General features: G+C 43.6%; 1 protein-coding gene across 2 annotated transcripts in view; it reads left to right on the forward strand.

Moving 5' to 3' along the window:
- The window catches only part of LOC137249762 (uncharacterized), a 40088-nt gene extending 20240 nt beyond the window's left edge, over positions 1-19848 (forward strand). For both annotated transcript variants that reach the window (XM_067781625.1, XM_067781626.1), the window contains exons 4-5: positions 18511-19183; positions 19426-19848. In XM_067781625.1, coding sequence (XP_067637726.1) covers positions 18511-19183; positions 19426-19503 — 751 coding nt within the window. In that variant the 3' untranslated portion in view covers positions 19504-19848. The remainder of the gene's footprint in view (positions 1-18510; positions 19184-19425) is intronic.
- Positions 19849-21440: the final 1592 nt, after the last annotated feature.

Here is a 21440-nt window from a genome sequence, read left to right on the forward strand (position 1 = left end):
AATCGGGCACTCGAGATAAGAGATGTACTGAGGTAGGGTTAAGCATCAACTCTAACACCAGCCATTGTACCCTTTACCAGGACAAGAAAACTGGAAGGGATTAGGCACATCATTAAGGATGAAATTCTTGGGAGGAAGCACGTGACAACGCCATATTAAAGGCTACAAGAGCAATATTGGTGTGCAGACGTATTGCAGGGAGATGCGTGTATTAGTTGATTTTCACAAACGCGCTGTCAATGATAATAAAAATTCATTAGCAATTATTTCCTTCATTTCAATTTCTTTTCTAAAAATTTGTAAAGTTACGAAAATAAATTGTCACGATCAGCTGGTTTAGCAGCGTTGCACTGCCAACCCGCCATTTTAGGCACGGTAAAAGTGTAACGCTTTTGCGTTGCGAGCAGGCAACAATTTTCACAAAGTAACGAAATACCTCGTAAAGGCGTTACCTGCTTTTTAGAATAGAACGAAATATATTTACAACCCTTTCGCGGCGTAAAAAAAAAGCGTAACACTTTTCCAGAAAAGAAAACGGTATAAGATAGATGTACACTATGATAGTGATGACTCATGTTGTTGTTGTTGTTGTTGTAGCGATAAGGTTGCTTTGGGGAGTGTTATCGATGTGATGGTCCTTTGCCGGATACAGATACGGTACGCTCCGGTACCACAGCACCATTAAGGTGCTAGCCCGACTATCTCGGGAACGATTTATGTGGCCACATTAAACCTTCAGGCCATCCCCTCCCTGTTGTTGTTGTTGTTGTTGTTGTAGCAATGCTCGCCCCACCTAATAGCCGCGACCGATCACAAATTGTCATCAATATCCTCTAACGGGAGTCCAAGGAAACTTGCCGTTTCAACAGGGGTGGACCATAAGGAAAGGGGTGTTAGATGGTTCCACATTACAATTAAAGAGATGGTTGGTGTCATGTGGGGACACATTGCAAGCAGGGCATACATTTTGTATGTCGGGGTTGATTCTGGATAGGTAAGAGTTTAACCTGTTACAGTATCCAGAACGAAGTTGAGCAAGAGTGACACGCGTTTCCCTGGGGAGTATGCGTTCCTCTTCTGCGAGTTCTGGAAATTTTTCTTCAAGTATTTGATTCACCGGGCAATTCCCGACATAAAGGTCTGACGCCTGTCTATGGAGTTCACCAAGGACCTGCTTGTGTTTTTCCGCTTCATACGGCTGGGTTCTCAGGTGCCGTATTTCCTCAAAATGCTCACGGAGATGACTCCTTAGGCCCCTAGGCGGTGCTGGTTTGTCAATCGGATGTCTGTTGGGATGCCCAGGTTTCTGGGTATTCAACAGAAACTGTTTGGTCAGCATCTCATTTCTCTTCCTGATGGGGAGTATTCTCGCCTCATTATGCAGATGGTGTTCTGGGGACATAAGAAGACAGCCCGTGGCGATTCTGAGAGCAGTATTTTGGCAGGCCTGTAGTTTCTTCCAGTGGGTGGTTTTTAGGCTTGGCGACCATATGGGTGACGCGTAGCACGTAATCGGCTGGCTAATTGCTTTGTATGTGGTCAAGAGCGTTTCTTTGTCTTTTCCCCAGGTACTGCCAGCAAGGGAGTTGAGGAATTTATTACGGCTCTGAATTCTTGGAACAATTGCGGTTGCGTGCGCACCAAAATGTAGATCCTGATCAAACGTCACACCCAAGATTTTGGGGTGTAGGACAGTCGGTAGCGTAGTGCCATCGACGTGGATGTTCAATATGGTCGACATTTGGGGCGTCCATGTTGTAAATAAGGTCGCGGAAGATTTAGTCGGTGACAATGCCAGGTTTCGCGAGGCGAAAAAACTGGAGAGATCAGGGAGATAGCCGTTTATTTTATTGCATAGCTCATCGATCTCTGGGCCTGGGCCTGTGGCCATTATTGTGCAGTCATCGGCGTAGGAAACGATTGTGACTCCTTCCGGTGGTGAAGGTAGCTTAGATATGTAGAAATTAAACAAAAGCGGGGATAGGACACCACCCTGTGGCACCCCTTGTTTAATTCTCCTTTGTTTTGATGTTTCGTTTCGGAATTGCACCGATGCCTGCCGACCACCCAGATAATTTGCGGTCCACCTTTTAAGACATGGGGGAAGGGTAGACCCTTCCAGGTCTTGCAGTAACGAGCCATGGTTGACCGTATCAAAAGCTTTTGATAGGTCTAACGCTACGAGTACTGTTCTATGGTGGGGATATTGATTCAAACCGCAATTTATCTGGGTGCTAATGACATTTAGCGCCGAGGTAGTGCTATCCATCCCCTCCCTCCCCACCCCAAGTTCCATGCGGAGCTTGGGGTCGCCAGAGCCTCGTCTGTTAGTGAAACAGGATTCGCCGCGGATAGGTGAGGTTGACAATTGGGTTTGGAGAAGCTATATATTGCGCTGGCAACCTGAAGGGTTGCGCTACACACCCCTTGAATTTGGTATTTTAGTCGCCTCTTACGACAGGCATACCTACCGCGGGTATATTCTGACCCCCTTACCCGCTGGGGTGTTGCGCGGGCATCAAGAGCAACTATGGTGATCGCACAAAAGTCACCCACCAAGCACACTTGGCATGTGTGCAGGGAGCCATGTGAACATGCCCGAGGATGGCAGTGGAAGTGCTGCATGAGCTAACGCCTCTACACATAATAATTGAGCAGGCAGACCGGAGAACTTAAATTAACAAAGCTAAAGGGGAGGGGGGAACAGGGAGAAGCTGAAAGATTAGATTAAACTTATCCAACTTCCCAGCGATGACATGAGGAAGCTAATTAAGTTTGAGAAGCGTTTCAAAGTAGGGCTTGGAAACAAACTTACTTGGGACACCTACACTATTTAAGCGCATCGTCAGAATCACCATCTAAAATGGTGCACCGATGGCTCGAAGACACCAGAGGGCATCGGTGCGGGTATCTTCGGCCCAAGAACCAAAATACCCATACCACTTGGAAAATATCCGAGCATCTTCCAAGCCGAAGTTATTGTCATAAGCCGGTGTGCAGAGATAAATCTACAGGCTGTGCTCAAGGCGTTATCTTTAGTTGAGATTAAATCTTCAATAGTCCTTGATTGCGTGGAACGATTAAACAGTCTAGGTGCAAATAACACCATTCGTTAACTTGGGTACCTAGACACAAAGGAGTGGATGGAAACGAGAACGCAGAGGAGCTTGCCAGGTTTGTAGCGGCCGAAAAACCAATAGGAGCTGATCCCATCATGCCGATAGGGTCACATTTTATATCGGAGGAGCTAAAGCAAAAAGGAGCGTGCCTCAGAGAAGAACACTGCCACGAAAGTCCAGGACTTCGGCAGGCAACTCAAAGCGATATAAAGGCATGATTAACCCCCCCAAAAAGCAGCTTTCGAATTTTAACAGGAATATTCACATGTCACTGCAGGCTGAAGAGCCACATGCACAAACTAGATATCTATATGGTGTTTTCGATAACTGTGCTGCTGTTCAATTTGGTCCCTGTATAAATAGAAATGTTAGCACAATGAAAGAACAGCAAAATCATACGATTATGCCGCTATGCATTGAAATTGCAGTAAAGTTCAAAATCAATAAACAAAATTAGCATGTATTTGTTATTGTATGGTTTTCTATGTTGGAAAGTGCATCGTAACTTGTATTAAAATAACTGAGCAAACCCAGCAGACAATTAGATCAGCTCAGTAGCCCAGTAATATATTTGAATTTGCGTTGTTTGCTAAATTTATTGGGAAATGACATCCCACCCCCGGTGGATCCGCATGAGGATTCACCAACCATTAAAGCGGCTAGCTTACTGGCTGGTCGACGTATTAATCCGGATGCGGTTCGAACCACATCACTCCGTACTTGGCCGTCTTCCGCAATAAATACCTCAGTCATCCGACCAGTTGTTGTTGTTGTTGTAGCAATGCTCGCCCCACCTAATAGCCGCGACCGATCACAAATTGTCATCAATATCCTCTAACGGGAGTCCAAGGAAACTTGCCGTTTCAACAGGGGTGGACCATAAGGAAAGGGGTGTTAGAGGCGTTGGTTCCACATTACAATTGAAGAGATGGTTGGTGTCATGTGGGGACACATTGCAAGCGGGGCATACATTTTGTATGTCAGGGTTGATTCTGGATAGGTAAGAGTTTAACCTGTTACAGTATCCAGAACGAAGTTGAGCAAGAGTGACACGCGTTTCCCTGGGGAGTATGCGTTCCTCTTCCGCAAGTTTTGAATGATTTTCGTTAAGTACTGGATTCACCGGGCAATTCCCGGCATAAATGTCCGACGCCTGTTTATGAAGTTCACCAAGGACCTGCTTGTGTTTTTTCACTTCATACGGCTGGGTTCTCAGGTGCCGTATTTCCTCAGAATGCTTACGGAGATGACTCCTGAAGCCCCTAGGCGGTGCTGGTTCATCAATCAGATGTCTGATGGGATGCCCAGGTTTCTGGGTATTCAACAGGAACTGTTTGGTCAGCATCTCATTTCTCTCCCTGATGGGGAGTATTCTCGCCTCATTATGCAGATGGTGTTCTGGGGACATAAGAAGACAGACCGTGGCGATTCTGAGAGCAGTATTTTGGCAGGCCTGTAGTTTCTTCCAGTGGGTGATTTTTAGGCTTGGCGACCATATGGGTGACGCGTAGCACGTAATCGGCTGGCTAATTGCTTTGTATGTAGTCATGAGCGTTTCTTTATCTTTTCCCCAAGTACTGCCAGCGAGGGATTTGAGGAATTTGTTACGGCTCTGAATTCTCGGAACAATTGCGGCTGCGTGCTCACCAAAATGTAGATCCTGGTCAAACGTCACACCCAAGATTTTGGGGTGTCGGACAGTCGGTAGCGTAGTGCCATCGACGTGGATGTTCAAAATGGACGACATTTGGGGCGTCCATGTTGTAAATAAGGTCGCGGAAGATTTAGTCGGTGATAATGCCAGGTTTCGCGAGGCGAAAAAACTGGAGAGATCAGGGAGGTAGCCGTTTATTTTATTTCCTAGCGCATCGATCTTTGGGCCTGGGCCTGTGGCCATTATTGTGCAGTCATCGGCGTAGGAAACGATTGTGACTCCTTCCGGTGGTGAAGGTAGCTTAGATATGTAGAAATTAAACAAAAGTGGGGATAGGGCACCACCCTGTGGCACTCCCTGTTTAATTCTCCTTGGTTTTGATGTTTCGTTTCTAAATTGCACCGATGCCTGCCGACCACCCAGATAATTCGCGGTCCACCTTTTAAGACATGGGGAAGGGTAGACCCTTCCAGGTCCTGCAGTAACGAGACATGGTTGACCGTATCAAAAGCTTTTGATAGGTCTAGCGCTACGAGTAATGTTCTATGGTGGGGGTATTGATTTAAACCGCAATTTATCTGGGTGCTAATGGCATTTAGCGCGGTGGTAGTGCTATGGAGTTTTCTGAAGCCATGCTGATGAGGGGCTAGCTGCAAATTTGCTTGGAAATAAGGGAGCAGAATGGCTTCAAGCGTCTTTGCCACTGGCGATAGGAGAGATATCGGACGATACGACTCACCTATGTTAGCTGGTTTCCCAGGCTTTAGTAGCGGGACCACCTTGGCCATTTTCCATTTCTCAGGTATGACAAAGGTGGAAAGAGACAGATTGAAGACATGTGCTAAATATTTGAACCCCTCTTTCCCTAGGTTTTTAAGCATCGGCATGGCTATGACGTCTGGGCCCACTGCTTTGGATGGTTTAGCACGACCAATGGCGTCCTCAACCTCTTTAGCGGTGATGGTGATTGGTGACGCGCTGAATTTGTGTTTATGTGCGCGTCTATTGGCTCTCCGTCTATCTTTGTCGACCGTAGGATGCATTATATATTGTCGGCAGAAAGCGCTCGCGCATTTTTTCGCGTCCGACAGCACTTTGTCGCCAAAGGCGATGGAAACTTTGTCTTTGTGCTTAGTCGGATTCGATAGGGACTTTACGGTGGACCAAAGTTTACCCACACCGGTAGAGAGGTTACAACCTCTTAGGTGCTCCTCCCATTTCGCCCGCTTGTGTTCATCTCCAAGCAATCTGATGCGTTGGTTTATATCCCTTATTTGGGGGTCGCCTGGGTCAAGCTGTCTTATAAGGTCACGTTATCTCGCTAAGTTTGCGGCCTCCGCCGGGAAGTGGGGCCGGATTTCGGGAATTCTCCCGGCGGGAATGAAATGTGCCGAGGCGGATTTAATGACCTTACGGAAGGCACGCTCCCCTTGGCGAGCATCAGTCGGGATAGGGAGGGCAGCTAGGCGGCTGTCTGTAAAGGATTTATATTCTTCCCACTTTCCTTTTTTGAAGTTTATGAAAGTGCGTTTTTCAGTGACGATGAAGTCGGTGTTACGCTCAAGCGAAATAAGTATGGGCAGGTGGTCTGATGCCAATGTTACCATCGGCTGCCAGTTGACGCAGTTTACGAGTTCTGCACTCACGATTGAGATATCTGGCGAGCTGTGATAGCTTCCTACCATACGTGTGGGGCGTCTCCGTTTATTGTGCAGAACGTCGTTTCTTCTATTTGATCCGCCAACATCTCACCCCTACTGTCCGCCCGCAAATTTGAATGCCATAGATCATGATGGACATTGAAATCGCCTAAGATAATGCGATTGTTGCCAGTGAGTAAGGCCCTGATATTAGGGCGGTATCCACTGGTGCAACAGGTGGCAGGAGGGATGTAGATGTTGATGATTTCTAGGTTTGCATCGCCTGACCGGACAGATAGGCCTTGACGTTCTAAGACATTGTCCCTGCGGTCGATGCCAGGATCAAATATACAATATTGCACAGAGTGGTGTATGATAAACGCGAGACCGCCTCCATTTCCGCTTTCGCGGTCTTTCCTGTGGACGTTATACCCAGAGCAGGTCTGCAATGCAGATCTTGCTGTGAGTTTAGTCTCTTGAATCGCAGCAATGCGGATGTTGTGCCGCTTCATGAAATCGACTATCTCCGTAATCTTCCCAGTTAGTCCATTACAGTTTAACTGCAGAATTCTGAAGTGCATAAGGGGAGACGTGGCCACTCTGGGGGTAAGTGACGGGTGACTGCGCCTGGGTTGGGGAAGGCCAGGACGCAATTGCTGTTGTGGCCCTAGGACTGGGCGTCCTTGGGCAAGCATTGGGGTACCCGGATGATTTGGGTTTGCGGCCTGGCAACATGGCGCGATGAAACCCGTCGGGGGGTTGCCGTCGCGGAGACCAGAACATCTAGGGTGTGGCACCACCCAAGGCAGGAGCTGCATTGGGCGGATGTCGCAAACATATATATTCTGAGCTGGCAAACGGTGCAAACGGAGGTAGGGACTAAGAGTCTGTTTCCCTGACCTACACGATTGCTGCCGGAAAAGAGGGGGGGAGAAGACGGGGGTAGGGGCTGCTGCTCAGCATTGCTTCCGACTCTACAACGTAGATTGTAGTTATGAGTGGTAGCAGCTGTTTGAGTTGTTGGCGCCGTGGGGCGCGAGCAGCAGCGGGTACTTGTTGTGGCTTGCTGAGCAGCGGGGCTGCTGGAAGGTAGTGGGGGGGGGGGGGCGCTTAGACGTAGACTACGGGACGCCCTTGGGCGTGAACAGCAAGGAGCCACAAAAGATTTATAAAAGTTACGTGGACGTCGGGTTTTGGGATCAAGCCCAGAACAACCTGTCCGATGCAACCATCCCTTGCACGAGACACACTGAACAGAGTATGACCGTCCTAAAAAGATTCTTTTCCGGCAGATGCAGCAAAACCATTTCTCAGAACCGGGGTCAGGAGATGGACCCGGATTGCATTCGATGCCTTCCCGGAGTAAGAGAATATGGAGCAGTCCTGCTGCAAGGAGCTGTTGGGAGGATGACAATTTGTGGGAGGGACGAAACAAATTAGATGGGGTCACACTGAAATGACAGTCCTTGGTCGGGAAAAATCCCGAGTCGCTCCGGTACATAGAACCGACTGCCTTGGGAAGCGAGTCATCCGACATCGCCTCCACTTGCTTCATGGTACAGTGTGATCACATACAATCACTAATTGCCCCGGTTTAAAAGGCGTTGCTTGATCTCTCCATTTAGAGCGTCGTAAAAGTTGAGGCAAGTATTCGGTGGTCCATCTCTTCCACAGTCGATCTTTTATATTTTGCGATATTCGCCATTGTTTTCGAAGGCATACATGCTCGTCGTTTATACTAGGAGTTTGCGTTGAGTTGAGGCATCCTAGCAGAAAGTGGTTGGGTGTCAAAGGCTCCTCGTATTGTGGCGTTACAGGCAGTTCAGTTATCGGGCGGCTGTTTACGATGTTTTCGGCTTCTATCAGTACGCTTCTGAACGTTTCCAGTCGTGGAGCTTCTTCCTTTAAGACCCGTTGTAATAACCTTGTGATACATTGTACGAGGCGCTCCCAGCAACCTCCTGCTGATGGGTTAGATGGACAATTGAATACCCACTGAAAATTTGGGCGAGACATTTCCTGCTCAATAAGATTAAAGTCAAATAAACGGTTCTCTTCATTAAGTTCTTTTTGGGCTCCCACGAAGTTAGTACCGTTGTCGCTTCTAATCTTCACTGGCACTCCTCGGCGGTTGACAAAACACACAGAATTACAGGACGACGTGTGGAAAGAGGTAAACAATAGGCGGCATCAATTCTACCATTGACCTTCAACAAACCATCATCGTCTAGAAATGGCGTTAGCTGATATATGGCTGATGACTTCGACATTGACTTCTTCGTATTTCTCCGGCGAATGATTCGGCGTTTAATTCCCCCTTGTGACGAATACCAAATCTAGTATTTTTAGCGAACCCTAGTACCCAGGCCAGAACTCTGGTGAGCTTTAAATATAAAGAAAAATTACAAAATTTGAATGGATACTCCCCTTGGTTTGTAAGCATGACTCTTTTAGGTCCTTTCTCCACAGCACATTGTTCAGACATCAATTCTGATGTTTCCCGCCTCCAGCGTGCTTCTTCTTCATAGAGAAAGGATGAAGCTTTCAGCCATCTTGACCGTGTACCGTACTGAAATGTCGTAGACGTTTTCGTTGCTTCGTCTGCTACGTTAAGCGCTGTAGGAACCCATCGCCATTGATCTGATGTTGTCGTACTTAAAATCTCAGCTATGCTGCATGCGACAAACTCTTTGTAAGCTGTGCTAGTTGAACGAATCCACAATATGACAGTTTTGGAATCGCTCAAAAATGTACTATTGGTGGTAAAGTCATGACAGTGGACCAATGATTATTTTAGGCGACACCCTAAAACGGCGGTTTGTAGCTCTAAACGTGGTATTGTCATACCCTTGATTGGTGTGCATCTTGCTTTGGCCGAAACCAGCATAGCATCGACCTCGTTCCCTCGTTTTATTCGGAGATGTTCGACGGCGGCATATGCAGAGGAACTTGCATCCACAAAAATATGTAATTGAATATCATCAGCAACAGACAATAATGCAGAATAACAGCGCGGTACGGTGAAATTCTTCACCGACTGAAAATTTTCCAACTATGACTTCCATTGATGACCCAATTTCTAGTCGCCATAATGACTGAACCAACAGCTTCAAAAGTATGGTGATGTTTGCCAGAGGTCCGAATGGGTCGTAAATTGACATAGATATGCCTAATAATTCTCGCTTTGTCGGCGTTCGGGTCCCATTCAGAACATCCCGGGCGATTTTGTAAAACTGAAATTGAAATTCAAGAGCATCATTAGCGGTATTCCAATACATACCAAGCACATTTTCAGTTTTTGTATTGGGATCCATTGTAATATTATTCGAGAAAATTGTTTTCCCGCAATTAACTTTTAGCTTCAAAAATATAATTTCAACTCGACAACACGGTTTCTTAGGTGGTAGATCAACTACAACGAATCCTTTTCTATACACAAACCACATTTTAAACACTATGAACCAAGGATTTGATGTACATGCAATTTATACAGACTTTAGTAAAGCGTTCGACATGGTGGATCACGTAATTCTAATTAAGAAACTCAACCACTATGGTGTAAAAGACAAAGCCTTGGACTGGATACGAACTTATCTATCGGAAAGGTTTCTAAAGGTGCGTGTCAACGGTCATGTATCCCAAGAATATGAAGTAGCTTCTGGCGTTCCACAGGGTTCTCATCTTGGCCCGATTCTTTTCAACATCTTTGATTACGTGTGGTTCGGGACGATGGGGATTCGCTCGCACGTAACACCAAAAAGAAAAATAAAAGAGAACTAGTTAGTGTCTTATGGAAAAACAACACTTTCACTAATCTAATTAATAACAAAACTTTCTTTATTCACGAATTCAAAATTAAGTGGAGAATTTAAAATTGAAAATATTTAATGAGTCACACTTTAGCTTAATTTTATCGAATTTACACTTGAAAAAAAGGAATGCTTACCTTCGGTTTGGTTGCTGGAGCTCACTTGCGGACGTTCAGAAAAGAAGTGACAGTGAAAGGAAAGAAAAAAGTCCATGGCACCAGCCGATTACTAGCAATTGAAACGCCGATGAGTGGCGTTAAAATGCGATTGTCTTTATTTTAGAATTGTCTTTCCTTTTATACAAAATTATCTATTCTACACATACGTATTTACACTAACACTAATACACTACATTCTTAACATTTACATACTTAGTCAGCATATTAGTTCGACCTAGTTTAACAAATTATAACTGTAGAAATATTTTGGCAGGCGCATTGACGAATTGTCATTGACACAAGGTCCCGCTATTAACGAGTTGGTCAATGCGCCAGTAGAAATGTAACCGGATACAGGTCTTGCTGTCGGCATTAGTTAGTGGTGTTGAACTCCCGCTGCGATGGGGTAAACGAAATGTATTTAGGTCGATATTGTAATGTGAATGCAATATGTGTGGTCTGCATAGAAAATACATTGGCGTAGTAGTGCATGCTGCATAGTACTACAAACGTATTGACATAAGGCGGCACCATGCATAATACTACACCATTTTGACGAGTTCCGAGTTACTCTCTAAATTTTTTCCATTTAATTTGTATTGAACCTCTTTATTGTTACATATAAAATTGCGTAATTTAAAACCTGCGGTGGCATTTATTTTAATGGCTTCATTTGTGATATTTAGAGATCATCAACGTATGTGTTAGCTATCACAGCATGGCTCCACCTGGCATGGCGGTCTCAGATTTAGCGGCGTTGACGTTCTTTATATATTCGGCGCAGCAAGGTGAACAAATAACTCCAAATATCATCGACGACATTACATAGGTAAAGATTGGTTCGTTTGACTTACCATCTCGCCACAAAAAACGTTGAGAATCTTGATCTTTATCAACTATTCGTACCTGAGAGAACATCTCTTGTATATCTCCGGCTACTGCAACAATACCTTGGCGAAAATTATGGATGATTTCTATAAGCGGTTGCGCTTGTTCCGGGCCTTTCAGTAGTGCGGAGTTTAACGATGTGGAACTTGTAACGGCAGCTGCGTCAAAGACAATACGCAGTTTTCCCGGTTTCGACGGATTGACCACCACACCAAGTGAGGGAGATACCATGTTTTGGGATTTTCAATAGCGGCTTCATCTTGTGTCAGCTTTCTGGCATACCGCTTTTCTATATATTTGGCGATTTCCCTTTTATAACTCTCAGCATAAAGGGCATCCTTCTGCATTCTAGACTCAGTACTCTATAAGCGCTGCTTCGCCATTGCATAACTCGACGGGAGTTCGGTAAAATCTGGTCTCCAAAGTAATCCTACTTCATACCTCTGGCCGATGCTTTTTGTGGTTTCTAACAAGATTTTCCTGGCTCGATTTTGGTACTCCGGACTCCAAAGCTCTCCTCCATTAAATTATTTAATTGTTTATATGATTCCGACTTACGTATATGAAGCACCCTTGGCATGTCAACGCTCTCTTGATGGTGTAGTCCGTATACCACCCAACCCAACTTAGTTTCCGCTGCTACTGGGTGATCACGTCCGGCTTTCTTGTTGGTGTGGTCCGTATACCACCCAACCCAACTTAGTTTCCGCTGCTACTGGGTGATCACGTCCGGCTTCGACGACTTTGTTGGACAAACACAAATGAAAATTGTCCAAACCCAACAGTAAGACTTGTTCGACATCTTCATAGTTCTCTATAGGCAGAGATTTTAAATAATTAAACTTACTTTTTTGAAATGACTGCTTTGGCAAATGGAGACTCTTTATCGTATGGATGTTTTTCAGTGAGTATGTATGTCGACTATTTACATCTCCTATTTGAAGAGACACTCTCCTGGAGCTTTCTGTTGTCTGGCTATCACCGTACCATTGAAGAGTGAGAGGCATGACACGACCTCGTAGACCTAACTGTGTTGCGACATCTTCTTCCAAAAGCGACACTGATGACCCTTCATCGAACATCGCGTAGACAGACATTTTTCCTCGAGGACCTGACAATGTAACTGGGACAACTTTAAAAAGACTGGTTACCTGGTCCTTTCGACAATTCAAAATTCGTTCCCGGTCGGACGACGACGTAGAGGATGATCCTATATCCTTGTGCAACATCATATGATGCATACGTTTGCAACCGTTGATGGAACATTGCTTGCGGCGACGACAACTTAAAAGGCTATGACCTTTTACGAGGCATCCAAAACAAAGACGATGTTGTTTGACCAATGACTGACTGAAATCTTCGGCATTCTGGCAAAGTGTAAGCTTCGTTGCATGAAGGACATGCCAGTTGCTCGCGGTTGCTATGAAGAACTCTACTTCGTCCAGACTGACGATTAGTTTGTGCATTATATCGCGGCTGCGTTAAGGTTTGTTGACTAGAACGCAGAGAACTGTTACTAGCGCCGGGCATAGTCGCAACTATTTTTGCCAAATCGCTCAACCAATCTGAAAATACGTCAACAGTGGGGAAACTGGAAACATTAGCGGCATACTTACTCCATTCAAATTGTTCGGATGAAGGAAGCTTAGGAATCAATTGTTCCAGCAACATGGGGTTTATAAGATGGTGGTCACATTTGGCTGACTTGAAAAACGCTGAAATATTGGCGACACGATTCGAAAATTTTAAAATTTGCTCAAGGTGGCTATCGTTAATGGCAGGAAACTGCTGCACTTTCTGCAACTGGCAGCGTATCAGCAAGTCCTGGCGTCCAAAATTTAATTCAAGTTCCTTCATAACTTTTGGAACGTCATCAGGGTATATTAGCATTGACGTTACTGACCGCTTTGCGTTACTTGAAGTGCTTTCTGCAGTCGCATTAAATTCTGTCGGTTGTTTTAGGAGAACTGGGCTGTGCTGTCGCTGAAGTTCGCTAAAAATAGAGGCCAATCCTCTGGATTGCCATCGAAGGTAGGTAGTGGGTGTAATTTTACGGCGGAACGCTCTACCAGCCACATTGAATTTGATGACGACGATGCTGGTAACTGTGCTGGTGGTATTGTTATTTGCGGTGCTGTCGGTGGAGGCTGTGAAAAATTGGTATATGTACCCGCAGTTGGAACGACATTACTAGCCTCTGCCTTGATGCGCTGTCGAAGCTGCTGCACCTCTATTTGACTACGACTCGTTTCGTTTCGGAGTTTTTCTACAGAGTCTCGGTGCCATGCAATGCTTGACACCAAAGACGCCAGTGTTTCGTTTGCACCACGCGCCGGTGTGTATGCTGCGCTACACTCACCTATGTTCACTGCCGTAGTTTCTCCATCGGACCCGGTGTCGCTATCGTTCGCTTGACCAGAAGTAGTTCTTACTTTCTGACGAGTGTTCATATTAACAAGTCAATTAAAAACAAAGAAGGTTTCTGAGGAAATTAGTGCCGAACAGTTGCCTAAACCTTTATATGTGAGCCTATATTTATAATGCCGACTGCCTTGACACTCTACACCTGTAATGCTGAAAAAACTCCTAGTATAAAACGAACAATTTATTTAATGTAAATAGAATAAAAATCGATTAATGGCGAAATTCCAACAGGCTTTGAATCAAATTTACTTGCTTTGTAACTTACGACTTTATGACACTGACCAATTTATTATTTACTCATTACAGTAATTTAGACGTCGAAGGATGACTATGACCAGATTGACGGAGAACACCAAACACCAAATAAACGATGACGTTGACTATGACCAAGGAGCTGCACAATTTTACCACCATACTAACGATGACCAATTGGCGGAGATTTGCACAAATTATAAACGATGACATAGACTATAACCAATTGACGGAGAACTGCACAATTTAACCAACAAATAAACGATGACGTTGACTATGACCACACCAAATAAACGATGACGTTGACTATGACTTGACGGAGATTTGCACAATTTACCACCAAATAAACGAACGTTGACTATGACCACTTAACGGAGAACAATGACGTTGACACCAAATACACGACGACGTTGACAATGACTTGACGGAGAACTCCAAACACCAAATAAACGATGAAATTGACACCAAAATTCGCGGAGAACTGCACAATTTAAACAATTTAGTCCAGTCCCAATGATGATAACAAGGCACAGCCCACGTTAACAAATAATTTCCACTTCCCGGCGGAGGCCGCAAGTTTGGCGAGAGAACGTGGCCTTATAAGACAGCTCGATCCCGGCCACCCCCAAATAAGGGATATAAACCAACGCATCAGATTGCTTGTGGATGAACACAAGCGGGCGAAATGGGAGGAGCACCTAAGCGGTTGTAACCTCTCTGCCGGTGTAGGTAAACTTTGGTCCACCGTAAAGTCCCCATCGAATCCGTCTAGGCACAATGACAAAGTTTCCATCGCCTTTGACGATAAAGTGCTGTCGGATGCGAAAAAATGCGCGAGCGCTTTCTGTCGACAATATATAATGCATTCTACGGTCGACAAAGATAGGCGGAGAGCCAACAGACATGCATATAAACATAAATTCAGCGCGTCACCAATTACCATCACCGCCCAGAGGTTGAGGATGCCATCGGTCATGCTAAGCCGTCCAAAGCACTGGGCCCAGACGGCATAGCCATGCCGACGCTGAAAAGCATAGGGAAGAGGGTTTCAAATATTTAGCACATGCCTTCAACCTGTCTCTTTCTACCTTTGTCATACCCGAAAAATGGAAAATGGCCAAGGTGGTCCCGCTACTAAAGCCTGGGAAACCAGCTAACATAGGAGAGTTATATCGCCCGATATCTCTTCTATCGCCAGTAGCCAAGATGCTTGAAGCCATTTTGCTCCCCTAGTTCAAAGCAAATTTGCAGCTAGCCTGGCATCAGCATGGCTTCAGAAAACTCCATAGCACCACCACCGCGCTAAATGCCATCAGCAGCCAGATAAATTGCGGTTTAAATCAAAACCCCCCACCATAGAACAGTACTCGTTGCGCTAGACCTATCAAAAGCTTTTGATACGGTCAACCATGGTACGTTACTGCAAGACCTGGAAGGGTCTACCCTTCCCCCATGTCTTAAAATGTGGACCGCAAATTATCTGGGTGGTCGGCAGGCATCGGTGCAATTTAGAAATGAAACATCAAAACCAAGAAGAATTAAACAGGGGGTGCCACAGGGTGGTGTCCTATCCCCACTTTTGTTTAATTTCTACATATCTAAGCTACCTTCGCCACCAGAAGGAGTTAATATCGTTTCCTACGGCGATGACTGCACAATAATGGCCACAGGCTCAGGCCCACAGATCAATGAGCTTTGCAACAGAATAAACGGCTACCTCCCTGATCTCTCCAGTTTTTTCGCCTCGCGAATCTTGGCATTATCACCGACTAAATCCTCCGCGGCCTTATTTACAACATGGACGTCGCAAATGTCGACCATTTTGAACATCCACGTCGATGGCACTACGCTACCGACTGTCCTACACCCCAAAATCTTGGGTGCGACGTTTGATCAGGATCTACATTTTGGTGAGCACGCAGCCGCAATTGTACCGAAAATCCAGAGCCGTAATAAAATTCTCAAATCCCTTGCTGGCAGTACTTGGGGGAAAAGACAAAGAAACGCTCATTACCACATACAAAGCAATTGGCCAGCCGATTGCATGCTATGCGTGCCCTATATGGTCGCCAAGCCTAAAAATTACCCACTGGAATAAGCTACATGCCTACTAAAATACGGCGCTCATAACCGCCACGGGTTGTCTTTTTATGTCCCCAGAACACCATCTACATAATGAGGCGAGAATACTCCCCATCAGGGAGAGAAATGAGAAAATTACCCACTGGAATAAGCTACATGCCTACCAAAATACGGCGCTCATAACCGCCACGGGTTGTCTTTTTATGTCCCCAGAACACCATCTACATAATGAGGCGAGAATACTCCCCATCAGGGAGAGAAATGAGATGCTAACCAAACAGTTCATGTTGAATATCCGGAAACCTGGGCATCCCAACAGACATCTGATTGATGAGCTAACACCGCCTAGGGACTTAAGGAGTCATCTCCGTAAGCATTTTGAGGAAATACGGCACCTGAAAACTCAGCCGTATGAAGCAAAAAAAACACAAGCAGGTCCTTGGTGAACTCCACAAACAGGCGTCGGACCTTTATGCCAGGAATTGCCTGGTGAATCCAGTACTCAAAAACAGTACCCAAAACTTGCGGAAGAGGAACGCATACTCCCCAGGGAAACGCGAGTCACTCTGGCTCAACTTCGATCTGGATAATGTAACAGGTTAAACTCTTACATATCCAGAATCAACCCCGACATACAAAATGTATGCGCCGCTTGCAATGTGTCCCCACATGACACCAACCATCTCTTTAATTGTAATGCCGAACGAATGCCTCTAACACCCCTTTCCTTATGGTCCACCCATGTTGAAAACTCCCATTAGAGGATATGGATGACAATTTGTGATCGGTCGCAGCTATTAGGTGGGGCGAAGCATTGCTACAACAACAACAACAAATAATTTGTTGAATTAGTTTAGTTTAAATTTACCGTGACGATTTGATTGCGTGCAAGGGCAATTTTTTTAAATATGTTAGCACAATGAAAGAACAGCAAAATCATACGATTATGCCGCTATGCATTGAAATTGCAGTAATGTTCAAAAGCAATAAGCAAAATTAGCATGTATTTGTTAATGTATGCTTTTCTATGTTGGAAAGTGGATCGTAACTTGTATTCAAATAACTGAGCAAACCCAGCAGACAATTAGATCATCTCAGTAGCCCAGTAATATATTTTAATTTGCGTTGTTTGCTAAATTTATTGTGAAATGACAGTCAGCCTCTGCCGGTTCTGTGACTGCGAAGATGAGACTACAGAACACATTATGCTGGAATGCGATGCAGTCGCTAGAAGAAGACATGAGATCCTTGGATCGCTAAAATTAAAAAGTAGTCGCGTACACTCTCTTAATCCGAGTACTATTCTGGATTTTCTCAGAGAACTCGGTTTAGACCAGGTGCTGTAAGAGAATGAGCGCACATAATAGACCAAGAGATCTCAGTGCATAACTTCACAACAATCTATCTGTCTATACCTGCTCATTAAAAGCTGCCAAGCTCCCTTTTCACTCAAAAGTACTTCTTACATTGATGTAGCCGGAAAGATTTTTGCACATGTTGCTGAAAAAAGCAAACATTTAATGTTTCAGACTGATATAAAATATGAAAAATAAAACCTGCAGAGTCAAACACAGAAAAGATGCTAATAGTTGTACATAAAAATGTTGTTGAATGGTGTTAGCAGCTCTAAGATATCGCACACTAACTACAAAAGAGTCACAACTTGAAAAAATGTAAATGTTCAGGAGAGAAGAAAAACGGTTTATGTGAAAACGTCTGTAATGTTATACTGAAATCCAGTTTTACAAAGAAGGATACCTTCATTATAAAATGAATTGACGAAATTTTGTTGTAATTATTTGTTTACGGACAAAATATATAGCAATTTTGAATTATGACTATTTCTAAGAAAACTTACTACTCGTACATTCACAATTATTCCATCAAAAAAGGCACATTTCACAATAATACAAGCAACTTTACTCACTATATACGTATAAAAAGACACAATTTTAATTAATACACAACAAAGTTAAAAGTTTTTTGCAACAAGATAGTCAGAATTTAAAATAATACACTTTATGCGTAAAAAAACTGTTCACTTGTTCTTAAGCAGATTGACACAACTAAAAATAGTATACTCTTTAGTTGATAGAGCGCAAGCGATGCAATCAACACCAAAACTGGCATAACGGTAATTTTCCAGCTAAAGAAGAAAATAATGACAACGAAATTTAAGGGGCAGTTAGATATGTGTGCTGTGAATTGGTTTATGGAAAAAAAACCGATTTTGAAAAATTTTAAGTTGTGACTCTTTTGTAGTTAGTGTGCGATATGTTAAACACCTCAATACCACCCTTACTTCAGTACAAATTTTAAGCCTTCAGCTTCTTTAGTTTAAATAGACCTTATGATGTAACAGTTCTTGAAGTTGTTCTCAGATCTACAGGCATGATATTTACCAAAATTAAACTGCGAATTTTGCAACCTTTCTTTTATGAAAGTAGTCTACAATTTTTTTAACCTTAATTTGTTTATGTATAGCACGGCAATTCATTCGCGTTACTCTCTCGGTCCATCCAAAACACACGAACGTGAAACTCAACTGCATCAGGCTGTGGTTCACCCTATTCCACGTGCCGCTAATTTAAATGCATTCAAACCCGATCTTAAAAAGCGTAGCAAGCAACAAACGGCGAAAACCTCTGTTATGACATCCAAAGCTCCACTGAAAGCTGTAATGCCAATTAAGAAAGTGGCTCCTCTTCTAACGGCCACTTTGGCTACTCCTGAACGGCCACTAGGTAATATACGATCACAGTTTCATAAAGCTAGCATGGAAACTTCTATGCACTTACTAACATCCTCGGGAAAGATTTCAAATACAAGCACACCAATGTCTACGGCGCGGAATAGTGAACAAATGAGCGGTGCTTATTCTACTCCTGCAGTTAACATAAGCACAAATTCAGCGAGATCAAGTGGCACGGTAACAAAGTGGAGTTCACGTTTTTCAAATTCAACACCTACCACAAAACTACAACCTAATGCTACTAGTAATAATACTCTTAAGAAACGTGCGTTGCCAGAACTGACTAAGGCTAAATCGCCAGTGCGCATGCGTAATAGCTTGGCAGGAGTGCCACCTGTACAAGCGGTTAAGAGTAAGCAATCAATAAAAGTTCCAAACATTCCAAAACAGCTAGAAACACGTTTGGTAAGTATTATTAAAGTATTTTAAGGCCGGGGTTTTCAGTGCGAGTTTAAACTCTAGTTAAAGTTGACTAGAGTTTAACCCTGCCACTTCGGCCGCTTAAGTTGAGATGAGTAGCAAAATTGTATGTTATCGAACAAAGTGGCAAGGTTAAACTCTAGTCAACTTTAACTAGAGTTTAAACTCGCACTGAAAAACCAGGCAAAAGAAATATAAATTTTTTAAACTTTTTTTTTCTTTTTCAGAACATCATCAAACCGAACATGCGTGCTTCATTCGGTGGATATAGTACATCTACTAATAAAGAAAATAAAAAACCATGATTGTCGAAAGAACAAAGGCAGGCATATGTACTTAATTTTCTGTTGGACGTAGTTTATTTTTAAGACAAGCCAAGACAAGACGTTGACCCATATGTATAAAACTAGCGAACTGAATTTATAAAAGCAATTATTTCAAAACAACTTTGGAATTTCAAGTGACTGCTATTGAAAAGAGGGCTCTCACTGGTTTTATGCATATGGACCATTCAATATTTTTTGTACTGAAGTTTGGTTTTCATATTTATTTTCTTTGTTGTGATGCATTCCTTTTGCGAGTGCTTCGACTTTACATAAAATTAATATTATAACCTAATTAAATTGGAACAATTTCCCTTTTTATACATACATATTTATGCATTTTTATGATTCATCAGCTTTAAATGTCTTTGCAGTTCAAACACAAACAAATTTTTAAAATGGTTGTCCATTTTTACATTGTAAAACTGATAATTCCTAAAAAACTTTGCAAGGCAAACAACTTTTTGAATTTTTTAAGTTTTAAATTAAATTTTTCTGCATTTGCTGCAAGAGATAATATGGCTTTTTCGAAAAGAGGCACGTATTTGGTAAGGTGCGACATCAATGGGTAGTTGCGCATGCATTTTATATTGATTGGCCTTGAGCTCGAATCGAACCTTGAATGATTGTATTTTTAGGTAAGAAGGAAACGGCTGCTTGCCATTATCCTATTTTTTGTAGAAACGAAATATTTTTTTGGGGCTGCTGACAGATGTTCGCTTAATGAAGCAAAAGACCCTGTATGAAAAGGGAACCTAATTATGTCATTAAATAGAATTGTGAATCGATTAAGTTTCTATGTGAAAACTGTATAAAAAACTACATTAGCACTTGCTGTGTTCGGCCAGCAAACAGTTGCACAAACTTATATCAATAGTTACTGAATTTTCCTACAGCCATGTCGTATGAATAACTTTGCATTCATTCATGCGCTTCCAACCTCCGCCGGTTCTATGTACCGGACCGACTGGGGATTTTTCACGATCAAGGGCTATCATTTTAGAGTAACCCCATTTAATTAGTAGTGTCCCTCCCGCAAACTGTCATCCTCTCAGCAGATCCTTGCAGCGGGACTGTTCCATGCTTTCCTGCTCCAGATAGGTGTTAAACCCAAGATAAATGGTTTTGTTGGGTGTGCCGGAAACGAATCTATTTTAAGACGGTAACAATCATGTCATTAATTCACGTGCAAAGGATATTCGCCTACTCCGTAATTTCTTCAAAAGCTTTGTTGCTCCTTGCTATTCACGCCGTATGGCGTTCCGTACGTTCACAGAGATAGTCTACATCACCCAACGGCACAACATCCGCATTGGTGGGATCCAAGAGACTAATCTCACTGCAAAATCTGCCATAATGTCCACAGAAACGATCTTGCGAGAGGAAGTGGAGGCGGAATCGCTGTCATCACACAACACTCTGGCGGTTGATAAGCGCAATACAAAGCTTGATAGCTTCAGCAGCCCAATTTTCAACCTCATCTACGCGAAGGGAATTCTGTTTAACAGGCGAGGCGGTGACCCCAAATTCCCCATGGAACTAGGTGTGGGGTCGGGTGGCCTAGAGGGTTTGATATTATATTAATCGTTCCCGAGACGGTCGGGCTTGTACCTTAATGGAGCTTGTTACTGGAAAGTACCGGATCTATATACGGGAAGGACCATCAACATCGATAGCACGAGATTATCTTCTTTTTCGTACTTAATTCCCAATCTTTAATTATATAACTCTATATCCAATATAAGTTTTTTCCCTCAATAATCGGTAATTAGAACAAATTCTAGAGATTCGGATATATTTTTTTTCATAGAAAAACTTCCACCCACTGATGACCGGATACGAAACATTCGTTCTCTCTCAATTCGTTTCCAGGAATGGGTCTTGAAGTTCATTCGATTGTAAACAAAAGTTCATTCGTT

Source organism: Eurosta solidaginis, chromosome 4, assembly GCF_040869045.1.
Source record: "Eurosta solidaginis isolate ZX-2024a chromosome 4, ASM4086904v1, whole genome shotgun sequence".
In the NCBI taxonomy this organism is placed as follows: Eukaryota; Metazoa; Arthropoda; class Insecta; order Diptera; family Tephritidae; genus Eurosta; species Eurosta solidaginis.